We start from the raw sequence: 13,626 nt of genomic DNA, 5'->3' as shown, positions 1-13,626 counted from the left end.
CTTCAAGCATTTACAGTCTCTGCTTTTGCTTTGAGGAGTACAAAGCAAAAGAATAGGAATTAAGCAATATTTCAAGGAGTTGGGAGATTAAAGCATCTTTTTATGGAAATACATGTCAGTGTCAGCTTTACCAAAAAGAATAAAAAACCCAAACCCTGAGCTTTAGAAATAAATCATAAATTATTTAAAATGCATATATAATAGCAAGGTACCAAATAGTGCTTCTGACTATGCTTTAAAAGTCTGTAAATCAATGAAATAAATAGAACACATCACACAGTTAAACATGACTGATAATTCTGATATGCTTCCATTGCTCTGGAATTCCAGTTTATTTCATCAGTTCACTTTCCAGCTCTTTTTTTAAGATACTTGGAAACGTTGTCCTTGTATAATCAAAGAATTTTTTGTTTGTTAGTCTTAATCTTGACCCTTTTATGTGTAGAGCTGTACTGTAACTTATGTGTACTTAATTTCTTTCAAGGTGTTTTATAAGTTGTGTACAGACATCATATGTTTATATGTGGATTATCTGTTCTGATTTCTTTTGAATACTTGCATTTCAGAATATTGATCTCCATGCACTGACAGGCTGGATACCTGAAAGAATTGCAATGCACTCTGACAATCAAGCCTTCAATAAAGACAGCACTTTCAGAATGCTTTATCAGAGGTAGACAATTGTTCTTTCCTAAGTAATTAAAATTCTTGCTGTGTAGTAGCTGTGTTACCACTCTAAGAGCAATACAGTCACCACAGATACTTCAACAGCATTTTGGTACTGCTACAAATTGTGCTTTATAAAACCTCCATGTGCTTTCTGGAAGAAGAAAAATGAGATATTGGTGGCTTTGTTAGAACAGAAGATTAAAGTTCTGGGGAATTTTGTGTAATGGAATTCTTTGTCTATATGTATGAATAAAAAATAAATATCCCTTTCCTTGATAAAGAAAACAGAATATAAAATCAGAGAAGAGCAGTTTGGAACCAATATACCAGTTATATTCTAACTGGTACCCGTTATAATATATACCAGTTAAGTGTTTAAAAAGAAGAAGGATATGTGTTCTGTTTTTCCACACAGTTCCCCAGAACTATATCTGCTGTCCTTGGCAAGCAGATAAGCAGATATAATACATATAATTGTATCACAAGGTTATGCCCCATCAGTAAATCTCCTGGAGGAGCAGCAAAAGTCTATCAAAACTGCAATACTGCTTTTCAGACCTACCATAGCAGTTGCATTTTATGGTCTTAAGGGTCCAAAGTAAATGATTCTATTCTTTTGCTTATGGTGAAAGATACAGCTGTAAATTATAAATGCCAGGTATACCAAGTACTTTGATTTCTTTCCAAATGGTTTTGTGCAGCCAGTGTTGTATGTATTTCAATGCAGTAGAAGGGGGTTATTCTGTTGACTGAAACATCTGCATCCACAATAAAAAGAGTCTTTCTACAGATTTTTTTCAGTTGCTTAGGAGCTCTCAGAGCTGTCAGCAATTTTTCAGATGTTCTGGTGTTGTAATTTGAAGGTATGACTAAAGTTAGGATGGGATCTAGCCATTGGAATATTGCTCTTGTCCACCTGGAAATGTGTTGATCCATGCAGTCGAGTTATCCTGTAATCTGTCTAGGGACACTGAGTATGTACTTGGATTTTTAGTGTAGGATAGAAACATGTTAGTGTGTTTTCACAACAGTAATTGTTCCAAAATTAGCAATTGCTATTCAGAACACTAAACTTGAGTATAAACACTTGCAAAAGTACAGAAGCATGAACTTCTCCTTCTTCAAAATCCTGGGGGTGTGACAGACTTAATAATTTGCTATATGCAGTCATTGACTGAGTGGTGATGAAACCACATTTGTGCTCAGCCGTGGATCTGTGAAGAGTGTCTTTAAAGTGACACAGGCTGAGCTTCAGGTTGATAAATGCTGAATTTTGTTTATGAAAATATGAAATTATATCTAAAAGAATAATTTTTAGTTTAAACTGTATACTTAATTGTGAAAGAAAAATAGTTCCACTTTCTCAATTTTTTTTCAGGAATGATTTCTGTTGACAAAAACCCCTATATCCCAGTTTTTATAAAGCAGGGTCATGCTAATGGGCAGTGTATAAACATGCTATTGCAGTGTCTGGCAAATGTTAGATTGCAACTTGTGGGAGTTAATTAAGCTATTTTTTCACCTCTTTTTGAACAGATTTCACAAGGGAGATGTCCTTATCACAACAGCAACAGGGGTGATGTCTGAAGAGGAAGGAGAAAAGTGGGGTTTAGTTCCAACCCATGCATATGCAGTTTTGGATATAAGAGAATATAAGGTATCAAATGAAGCTGGGGGTATTTACAAACTCCTGTTTGAAACCTACCTATGTTTCTAGGTTTACCCTAGATGGGTAGCTACTGTTTTTTTTTGCTCTAATGGCTAATTTATTTTATTTTGTCTTGGAATTGAGCTCCACTGGGAAATTTCAGAAAACTTAATGATTCTGTGTTTTTGTGATCCATATGAAAGCGCTTTCAATATGTAAAAATAACCGTGACAAGCTGAATTGACAATTTTCCTTTGTGTTTTTATTAGGGACTTCGATTTCTTCAGCTAAAAAATCCCTGGAGCCACTTACGTTGGAAGGGACGATACAGTGAAAATGACACAAGAAACTGGACCCCAGACTTACAAAAATACTTGAACTTTGATCCCAGAACAGCTCAGAAAATAGACAATGGTAATAAGGTTTTAAAAGTCATTATCTTTTCAAATAGTATAGACCTTTGTGGTGAATCCCTGCAGGAGGGTGGAAAGGAATGCTTAAGCACAAGGAGAGTAAAACAAATACTAGAAACTAAATAGTCCAAAAGTTTAGGAAGTATTTTTGCATTTAGATCTGTCATTTCAGGTTTATTTGGGGTTTAAGTAATCTAGACTGTTAAATATATATCTCAAATTCATTGACAAGAAAGTACCTCCTTGTCAAAGTGTGCTGTGTCAGTATGTGGGAGTTCAGTGCAGAAAGAACATTCTGACAATAAGCTGTGTAATGCTGCTTTTTAATATGTGAATGGACTTTCTGTGGGGTTTTTTCCTCTCCAACGTTTTCAAATATATATCAACATGCTTACTGTAATCAGTATTTAAATCATTCTTTCTGGTGCATCAGCTGCATTTTACTTTCAGAAAGATGTTTCTGCTTTTTGCTGTGTCCTAGTTGCTGCCTGCAAATCTCTGAGGGAGCCCCTTTGTTCAGTGCCACTGTTTTTACAACACTATGCCTCCAAATCCATTAGATTATAGCATTTATTGATAAGCTTCGTGCAAGTGCGTGATGAAAACTTTTGATTCAAACATAAAAATAGCAGCCCTGGATTTGTGACAGTTATAATAGCTTATTACTTAGTTCCCAATTCATTTAGTAAGTAATTTGTAGCATCTGGTTGTTAAAATTTTATATGAAATTACCTTAGTAATTCTAATGGAATTATTTCTTCTAATTGGATTTACACTTTGGCCTTCTTGTTTTTGTGTAGTTATTATTACTGCTTTTTAGTGCTGAAAGATCTGCAACTGCCTTTGTCAGACACATGATTTATAAGGCTGCTATCATTTTAAAAGTTCACTCCACTAGGAATTCGTTGGCTTGAAGGGACTGTTGTTGGCTGGAGTTGCAATTAAGGGAGCTATGGAGAACTAGAATAAATGCATGAGAATGTTGCAAAGATAAAGCAAATTTAGGGTGCAAAAACCAGTGACATAGGTGTTGGATGAAGTACCTTAGAAATACATTTGAATATACTCACGTGTTGGTTGAATATTTGATTGTGCTGGATGACTGCTGAAGTAGGTTGTTGAATTGCAGGAACCTGTTTGACTGTGTATTTTATTTTTTTGGCTTTAGAAACCCAGGAAAGGGGAAATCAGGTCAGAATCACCTAATGATGTCTCTTTCAAAATAGCAGATTTTCTTATACCTTCTGCTGAGTGCTTGAGAATGGAAAAGCATTCTGACAGCTTCAGAAAGTGAAGCTCTGATAACAAGAGACTAAATTGCTTTTCCTTTCTTTAACTTGGTTTGGGGGGCAAGTTTAAATTTAGCAATTTAGGCAGTGCAGACATTACTACTACATTTTGCAGAAATGTGTCCTTATATAAGCTGTATCATTTGCAGAAAGAGACTTTTGAGAAATAAGTAAAATAAAGGTATCTGGTAAGAAAATAATAACAGCATTTCCTTTTCAGGCATTTTCTGGATTTCCTGGGAGGACCTGTGCCAGTACTATGATGTTATTTATTTGAGTTGGAACCCAAGTCTTTTTAAAGAATCTACATGTATTCACAGGTTGGTCCAAAAGATAAAATTTTTGTTTCAAAATCTCAGTAAGTGTTCTGTTGTGATGTTTCCTTCCTTCAGTTCTTCCAGGTTATAGCTAGGGGCTTGAATTCCAACCCAGTTCTGTTGAGCCTGACTTTACAGTTTCTCAGCCCAGGCTTTGTTTTTGACTAATTCTGTAACATCAGTGGAGCTCAGTGACCCTTGTGATGTTTCTGTGGAACTACAGCTGTGTAACCAGATCCTGACCTCAGTCCCACATCTCCCTATCAGAATAAAAATCAGTTTTTTTGTGCAGTCCATCTCTAAGCAGTGCCCAGACAGTGCTTAAGTGACCTAGTTATTATTTGAAATTAATTTTTTGGCCAGTTGCAAGTGAGCTCTGTGGTGTGTGTTGTCTTTACAGGGTGTGTTCACTGACATCAGGGTAGTTTAACCAGTTCTGGGTTTTAGCAGTTGTAGTTGTCATAAATAATCTTCCTTGCTTGCTGATTTGTTTTCTGAGTCTGAGTGTCTCTTACTGAATATCCATTACATTCAGGGGGTTTGTCTCCCAGTTTGGGGATAAGTGTGTGTATCTGTGTCTCAGTTTTGGAAGACAATGCTTTCTATTCTTTCCCACTCCACTAGACTGCATTTCACCACTGCTTCCACACTGTCCCTGCCTGTGTTAGCTCTGCACAAGCTCCTCCATCCACAGTGTGACTGCTGAGCTTATCTGTAAAGGCTCCTTCCATCTTTGCACTCCAATTATTTCTAAAGTACACTGTGGTGATGCAGCAAGATGAGATAATGTGTCTGCTAATGTCAGAGCTCACCTACTGGTCTGTCTGTCCTTACATTATCAGTGATTGTCTTCTCTCTGTGTAGGGAAAAGCCTTAGCGCAGTGGCGGTTGCCATAAAATGGAAAGTAACAATGGTGATAATTTGAAACTTTTTTAATGCAGCCTTCCACACATGCTGTTCAGTTTTACAAGTGTGAGAGGGACAAGGAGACTTAGGAATCTCTGTGTACATTTCTGCTTCCAGTGTGCCACACTTTGTGTTCAGTCATCAGCACTTTTTGTTTTTTCTCACTGTATTTTTCTTGTCTAGACACTTCACAAGGCAGCAGGAAGATTCTGCAGTAGGGCACCTCAAAGATCTGCAGGGCACCCTTCCAAGCATGAAACAGGGCACATTTTAAAATAAAATTACACCAGGAAAAAAATAAAAAGGAGGAAAAATATTTGGCAAGCTTTTGAAACCAACCATAGCAAATGGATAGATGGATAGATAGTTTTCTACAATTACAAAAGTGTAGGTGTTTTTTCATTTAATATTGGTGGGTGCAATCATGGCTATGGTTGTGTAGCCCAGGCTGCTTAAATGGCTCAGCTTTTTCTGTGCTTTGTGTGATTGCAGTCACCAGCCAAGCTGTTTGTATTTAACATTTTTTATTATCATACATGTATTGTGATGAACTCATTTATAAAACAAGGTTCTAAGATAATGCTTCTGATGTGACTGTGTTATGTAACCACTGCCATAGATTCCAGTAGAAAACTAGGCTTTGGTAACTTGTTACTGATAATATCACACTCTGCATATGTGTAGGATTTGGAGTTCATTTCAGAGCACAAATTAATTTCTTACTGGTCTAATAACGTGTCTGTATCACTTTCAGCACGTGGGATGCAAAGCAGGGCCCGGTGAAGGATGCCTACAGCCTGGCCAACAACCCTCAGTACAAGCTGGAGGTGCAGTGTCCACAGGGTGGTGCTGCTGTCTGGGTCCTGCTCAGCAGGCACATCACTGACAAGGTGCTGGTTCTGCACTGCAAGCTCTGCCACAGCTTCTATCAATCTTTCTGTATGGCTTTCTCTTATTATTTCTCTTATTATTTCATAGGCAGTATATTACTGCCTGTGTTCAGGTGTGTATGCCTGTGTACATTTGAAATTTTTAATTCAGCAGGTACGTGTACCTCCAATTGAAACAGAGTAAAATTTGAGCTAAGCAATTCTATTCCACTGTAAAGATTCTGTGAAGTAACTTTGAATCCTAAGGCCTGAATAAGTTCAATTAGTGGATGTTTGTTTACTTCAGGCATTTGAAAAAGGATTCTGTTGGGTATCCCAATAAATACAAATATCACATCATATTGTGTGCTGATTAAAAGGGATGGTAGAAGGTGTTCTTGACTCTGATTAAGCATTCATGAGGTTTCACAGAATATCACAATTCTGATTTGTGGCTTTTTGTGTTTGTTTTTTTTTAATAGGATGACTTTGCACACAATCGGGAATTCATTACAATGGTTGTATACAAGACTGATGGCAAAAAAGTTTACTATCCAGGTTAGTGTGCCTTCATTGTCAGGAAGCTGATTTTATAAATAAATGAAGGACACAGAATTTTGTGGAGAGGAAAGGCCCTTTTTTCTTTAAAACTAGATGCCTCATTAAGAGGTCAGTCTTCTGAAATCATTGTTTTGCTCTGTTTGATCCTACTTAAAGTCTACACTGAAGGAATAGGCTATTCTAAACATGTTGTTAGCACTCTTAAGAGGTCTACATAGTCCTGCTGACACTTACTTTGCTGCAACATTTTCTTTATTTTTTCTGATTATTTTTCAGTGCCAGTAGTTAATGCTTAGAGGGAACAGATGTTGTGTGTTATTTTCTCTGATAGCATAATTATTCCTACATTTGTGAAATTTTTAAAGGTCTACAGCTTCCACAAAATGAAAATAATCAGGGTTAATTGTCCCATGAATTTGGCTTAGTAAAATACCTAAGCAAGCTTATGAAATACAGGTAAACACTTCATCATATTTCCAAGTATCAGGTACGGAATATTAAAAATGTTCAAATTTCATCAAAATGTCACTCTTGGTCGTTATATGTCAGATTCTTTTCACCTTGAGGAGAAGTGGTTTGCTGTAGCTGTGACATAACCAAGTATGCTTTATTTCAAGAGAGACAGCAGAACTGAGACACAGGCTGAGACACAGGGTGTAAAGGTAATGCCCAGGTTGAATGGATAGACTGAAACTTTAAGGTAGAGCTAGGAAGATAATATTTTTATTTATTCTTTCTTTTAAGTTAGAGATTGCTAGAAATATTCCTTGGAATTATTCAGTGGAGGTGCATCCTAAAACAAGTGGAATTTGGCTGGTTGCTTTTACAGATAGGAATCTCTTTACAACCAGGTTTGCATTCAGGTAGCTGCTCGTGCAACAGCCCCCTCCGTAGATTTTAAAGCCTTTTTCATCCAAGAGTGGAATTTGTGAGACTTTTTCTATTGGAATGGCTAATGAGCATTGCATTGTTTGCATCTGATCTTGTTCAGTGAACTCTGCTGTCCAGTTCCCCCAGAATCCAAGCTTCCCTGAGAACCCAAGTCCTTCTGTGGAAAGATCTCTTGACACCTGACATCATCTGATTTTGCAAGAGGTCCTCTGTGAGGAGAAGTAAACTCCCAAGTTGCTTCTGGTGTTCCTGGTGGTTGGAGCAGTGCTTATTTCACACGTGTGTCTCACTGAAAATGTTCTTAAGTGAGCAAACCCAAACACAATTGTATAGTAGAGGGAATTGTTCAGTTGTGCTTGAAAGAGACAGCCTAGCAAGACCAGCACCAAAAACTGAACAATTTGTATGTTTTGTCTTGCTACACAAACTCTTAAAAACTTCTGATCTCACGAGCTCAAACTTGTTTAAAACCTTTTTCCATGGAAATAGATTGGTCAAGCTGCACTATTATCTTTAACCATCTGTTAAAATGAGATGAGAACAAAAAAGCTTAATCCTTTGGCAGCAAGGCCGAGATTTCCCATTCCTAAGCTTCTTATTGTTTTATATTAATCCTTTCCCCTCTCCCATGTTGCTTTGTGGAAGAAAATAAAAGGACCTGATCTTGGACCTATTGAAGTAATTGGCTAGACTTGGTCCTGCTTCACTGAAATTAAAAGAAGTCTGGAAAGAACCAATTAGAGGCCAAATAACAAATTACACTGTCTAATTATAAAAGCAAACATTTGGGATCTTTCTGAGTACCACATGTGCATTGGTATTGGGATGCAGCTACATCTGTTTAATCATCACAGGGATTTGAAGAGAGAGGGGCAGAAAGTGTGTGTGATTTAGTTACAGGAATTAACATGTTTTGGAGTATTGTTTACAAGGTGGCCAAAGTTCTGGCAGCTGGCATTCTGGAACTGTCCAGCCAATGGAGAAAGAGCAGACACTTCACAGATTTTCAAAGAGTGCTTAAACATTCATTATCTTTGTCTTGAAATTTCAACATAATTACAGCAGTCTTCTTTGAGCATTGGCATTGGTGGGAGATGGATAAGCAGTCCTTGCACGTCTTGGGATTTAAGCTGTACTTTCAAGGATGGAATTTGTGTCTTGTCATGTGTGATGTACCCCTCCTGAAAACAGTAGCTGATGTTAAGACTGTCCTTTCTTTATGTAAATCTTGAGGCTCTCATCTGTTCAGAGCACTCAGGTCTGTTCATTCTAATCTTAGAAGTTTGCCAAGCTGGGGGGTTTTTTGGTCAGGAAAAAATGTTCATCCTTTTCTTTTTCAGCTGATCCTCCTCCTTATATTGATGGTATTCGGATCAACAGTCCTCATTATCTGACCAAGATAAAGCTGACCTCTCCAGGTTCCCATACATTCACCTTAGTGGTGTCCCAGTATGAGAAACAAAACACCATCCACTACACCATCAGGGTATGTGCTGTTGTTCCATAATGAATGTAAGCAATTAAACTGTAAAGTTTCCTTTGCTTTTAAATTTTATAAAAAGGGTATTTCTGAATTAATATTGCTATCTTGGGGAGGGAAGCTATGAGTGATGGAGCAGAACCACTGGATGATGTGTTTGATAATGTTTTCTATTTGTAGTAACAAAATTTTAGTAACAAAAATCAGCTGAAAAATACTCCTAGTTTCTAGAATAAAAAAGTATCTATGTACAGGCAGATCATTGGCTCTCTATGTATCCAAAATAAACCTATTTTAGATCCTGGTTAAGATTTAAAGGTTTTTGACTTCTCTAGGTCTTGACTTAGGATTTGGGTTTTTCTCTTAACTGTTGAATCTCATAATGATCAATGCTAGATTTTTTTTTCACTGAAAAAAGAGTAAAATGCAGATTGTTTCCATCTTGCTTTTTTTGTTGGTTGGTTTTTTTGGTTGGGTTTTGTTTGGTTGGTTGGGGTTTTTTTTGGGGGGTGGGGAGCAGGATTGTTTAGAAAATGAAATAGAACTAAGTCTTAATCCCAGCACTGTTCTGAATTTTGAGTCTGACACATGGTCATCTGGTTGGTAATACAGGCATGAAGTGAACAAGTATCTGAAAATGTTGTGTGGGCAATTCTCCTTTCTTTAATTTGTCGTGATTTCATTTGAAAAGTGCAAGATGAAATGTGTGACCTGCTGCTTCTTTTTACAACACAGGTGTATTCCTTGTGCAAGTTCACCTTTTCCAAGATTCCTACACCTTACACCATTTCCAAACGGGTAAAGAAACATTTTATTTTATGCATCACTGGTTTAGCTTTTCCATATTTGAGATGTACAAGGTTTTAAAATATATTTTGATACTACTGCCCCACCTCCAGCACAGAGTGTGTCGTTGCAGCTGTGCCATTGCAGACATGCTGCAAAGCCTTTTTAGAACAGACTGGCCTTTGGAACAACAACCCATAACCTAATAAGTCATCACTCTGCAGAAATCAGGTTGTGCTAGTAATGGTGCAGAATGAAAACTCCCCAGAAGTGTTGCTCATTTCCCCTTGGGAGAATTGCATGATTTTCTTGGAAAAACTCTTGGCATGATGGGACAAAATCAGCAATGCCAAACAAAAGGCACCAGTAGCAAGACCATAAGAAACAAACCTAGGATGGCAATATCACAACACATTACTGTTCCTAAATTTTTCAAAGATACCTCAAGGGTCTGTAACAACTGGAATAAGCACTCCTGTTGCCAGACAGGATCAAGGAAGTATATCCATTGTACACTCCCTGAGAGTATAGGAACAGGAGGAGAGTGAAAAACTTGACTGAAACTAGGTCAGAAGCTCAGGCAGTTTTGGGGCCAGCTGCTCTTCATATTTCAGCTGTCAACATGGGCTGCAGTTACACCTTCAGCTGAAGTATAAATATAGCCAAGAGCTCACAGGATAAAGGAACTTGCATGTATTTTCACGTTTTAGCAGTTTTATCCTCAGGATAGAATAAACCAGCAGCTTTACCTCTGTACCTACCATGCATACCCTGGGGAATCCTACTGTAGTCAGAAGTCTTGTGTCCAAACAGCAACTTGTTCAGGAAGAGAGAAGCAAGGGAGTTTGGAACAGTCCATTTGCTTGGACACTCATGCCTGAAGGCCAGGACTGCATTACTTTGTGTGCTCAGGGCGACATGCTGGCTTGCAGCTTGGCTCTCAGGTTCAGACAATGTTCCATACCAGCTGGTATTTCTGGAACAGTCCCTTGAAACCTGTTCTAGAGAACGGTGAGTGAATAGAGAGATTCCTGGGAACAGCAAGAGGGTTTGTTTGGTTCTTCCAGAAACCATTGTCCTATATAGCTGTTAAAAACCAGGCTTACTTTGAGGAAGTGTTTTAAGAGGTTAAAAACATATTCAAGGTGAAAAGCCTGTTTGAGGAGGGACATGCATTTTATGTTGTAATACGTTTGAAAAGAGAATTAAGTATGTAGAAAACTCCTGTTGATTATTTGAACATGTCTCTCTAGTATTCAAAAAAAAAAAATGTAGCTATCCAATGCCAGTTCTGTCTTTAGGATTGAACACAAAAAGTTAGTTACCTGTATTTAATGCCCCTTTGCTGATTGCTTAGCAGTCATCACACTCAAAAACAAGCAGAGAACTAAATGACAGTTTAGCAGTAAAAACAAATTCTGTTAGATGTCCAATACTGGAATCAAGTGGTCACCTCTGGAGCTCACCAAGCCCTGATGTGATGCCTGGAATTAAGTGCAGCAGAAGTGGGAAAGGGCTAGAAAGCTCCACAGCACACAGCAGTTTTAGGTTCCTGGGTAGTAGCTTGGTACGGGGGCAAAATTGCCCTTGCTTCTGTACTTACCAGGTTTGAGGGGTTTGGGCACTGAGTGGAGAAATTAAATCAAAAGGGAAAATGCTGTCCCTTGGTGCTTTGACAAAGGCAGGAGACATGGATCTCAGCTATAAATCTGTGGGAATGCCTGGCATGCCTTATGAGTCTAACCTTTCAGTTTAATGACTAGCAAGAGGAACTTGGAAACAGATGGGCTGCTTCTCAAAGTCTGAGCAGCATTTTTCCCCTTGCGTGTCTTTATCCTTGCAGAATCTGTCCTTGTAGTTATCTTGTCATTGCAGTGCTGGTTCTCAGAGCACACAGAGGTGATGGACAGGCTGGAGGCAGAGATCTTTAAAAGCAAAGGTTACAACACTATTGGTGTTGTACTGCCTGTATCACTGCTGTTTCTCATTTAATCCGACAGGGGAGTGTCTGAGGACAAAAAAAAAAAAACCTCTGTAGTCTAGTAGGCATGGAATAGATGGGAATGTGAGTCTTCTGTTAGCTGCAGTTTGTCACAGTCAGAAACAGTCACTCAGTGCTTGTTTAATGTAAGCTGGAAAAATACAGTACAGGGATGGGATGTAAGCTTTGATCGAGGGGGAGGGGGAACTGCACGAGACTTCATGAATGCTTAACCCCATCTTGCACTTCACTTTAAAAATTAGGAGAGGTCACTAAAGTCAGTAACTATTAAAGTGAGAGGACCTTCTTGTCTTGTCTGTGTGTATATATAAGCAATAAAAATCCTCAGGAACTGTTTTCTGTATTTTGACTTCTTTCAGGTTAATGGACAGTGGAAAGGTCACAGTGCTGGAGGATGTGGAAACTTCAGAGACACCTACAAAAATAACCCCATTTATCAATTCCAGCTAGACAAGAATGGGCCATTGCTAATTGAACTACGGGGACCGAGGTTTGTAGAAAATAATTGTGCATCAATACAGTGAAAGCATTGCATGCCAAAGATAAAGCTTTGTCAGTATCCCCTTGGGGAGGGTGGCAAGCTCATGGAAACTCCAGAAAACAAGGTGTGGGAGTTGACTCAGGTTTAGTACTATTTGTTTCTATCTTTACCATCAATAGTGTTTTAAATCTACAATTAACTACTGAGGGAAATCCTTGACCTATAAGGAAAGCAGCAGCCTTCATTTAAGTTTTGGGGTCTGAGCAGAGCTAGGGAAGAAGGTATAAAGGATTTCTTCTTAAAACTAATTATGATCATAATTCCTTTTATTTCGTAGTAGAGCTAATATGCAAGATACTAAACCCTTACAGCTCTCAAACACCTCTGAAAGTGCATTTACTCTGCAACTAGCAGGCCAGGAGAAGTGCTGGATGTCAATGTCCCATAAAGTAGACTTAGGCATGCCAAATTCCTTTGGCACAATTAATGATTACCTCAAAATACCAGTATTCAGTACTTCTGAATAGCAACATCTCCTGACCTGGAGTCAACTGTTTGTCCTTTGCAAAGCTGCACAGTGGGCCCTACAAAATGGCAGAACTTTTCTATCTCTCTTCCCCTCTTTGAGGAAACTCCTTCTCTCATGAAATGAAGATGAAGGCAGAGGTGCGGCTGCACGGTTCCATGAATTGAGCAGTTCTTTGTTTGCATTTTTTCCTGCACTTGTACATCATTTGGGTAGTTTGAAGGACAGAGGCAATGGTGCCTGTCACATGCATTAACAGGAGCAGACAAAGTGTCCCAAGTTGTATTGCAACATGAGAAATTCTGCTGAGATCACTGACACTAAGTCTTCCAATAGCAACCTGATCAGAGGCCAGGATCTCTGCCATGTGGCACAGGAGTGTGTCACAAGCTTAACTACTTGAATTCTGCTTGAGTGCACAGGCAGGCTTCTAGCAGGCATTTTCCCTACAGTCTAGTTCTAAACCTGAACTGAGTTCTGTCTTCCTCCAAATACCACATTCATGTCATGGTAAATTTGACTTTTCATTTTTGTCACAAATGTGGCAAAACTTCTAGATGTCTTTCAGTTATACTGTATAGTTTTTAATAACTAGTCCTCTTCATGATAATCCTGATGAACCAAGTATCTAAAGGAAGCCTGTCATGTCACTTGCAGGCAATACAGTGTTGGTTTTGAACTTGTCACCGTCTCAACAGTGGGAGATCCTGGTTCCTATGGCTTTCAGAAAAAAAGCAGTGGTGACTACAGGTAACACTTAATAAAGTCTGTACAGAGGTTTGAAACA

The 13,626-nt window shown here is 38.4% G+C and overlaps 1 protein-coding gene across 2 annotated transcripts in view; it reads left to right on the top strand.

The window, feature by feature from the left end:
- CAPN7 (calpain 7) overlaps window positions 1-13,626 on the top strand; it is a 32,232-nt gene that overhangs the window by 14,914 nt on the left and 3,692 nt on the right. Inside the window, exons 11-20 of one of the 2 annotated variants that reach the window (XM_066555855.1) lie at window positions 567-673; window positions 2,206-2,326; window positions 2,587-2,731; window positions 4,240-4,339; window positions 5,998-6,133; window positions 6,595-6,670; window positions 8,905-9,050; window positions 9,780-9,842; window positions 12,192-12,322; window positions 13,497-13,589. In XM_066555855.1, the coding sequence (XP_066411952.1) occupies window positions 567-673; window positions 2,206-2,326; window positions 2,587-2,731; window positions 4,240-4,339; window positions 5,998-6,133; window positions 6,595-6,670; window positions 8,905-9,050; window positions 9,780-9,842; window positions 12,192-12,322; window positions 13,497-13,589 (1,118 nt within the window). The remainder of the gene's footprint in view (window positions 1-566; window positions 674-2,205; window positions 2,327-2,586; window positions 2,732-4,239; window positions 4,340-5,997; window positions 6,134-6,594; window positions 6,671-8,904; window positions 9,051-9,779; window positions 9,843-12,191; window positions 12,323-13,496; window positions 13,590-13,626) is intronic. The other variant, XM_066555864.1, reaches the window with a different exon arrangement.

Source organism: Molothrus aeneus, chromosome 1 (assembly GCF_037042795.1).
Source record: "Molothrus aeneus isolate 106 chromosome 1, BPBGC_Maene_1.0, whole genome shotgun sequence".
NCBI lineage: Eukaryota > Metazoa > Chordata > Aves > Passeriformes > Icteridae > Molothrus > Molothrus aeneus.
This window is presented reverse-complemented; position numbering and strand designations above follow the sequence as displayed.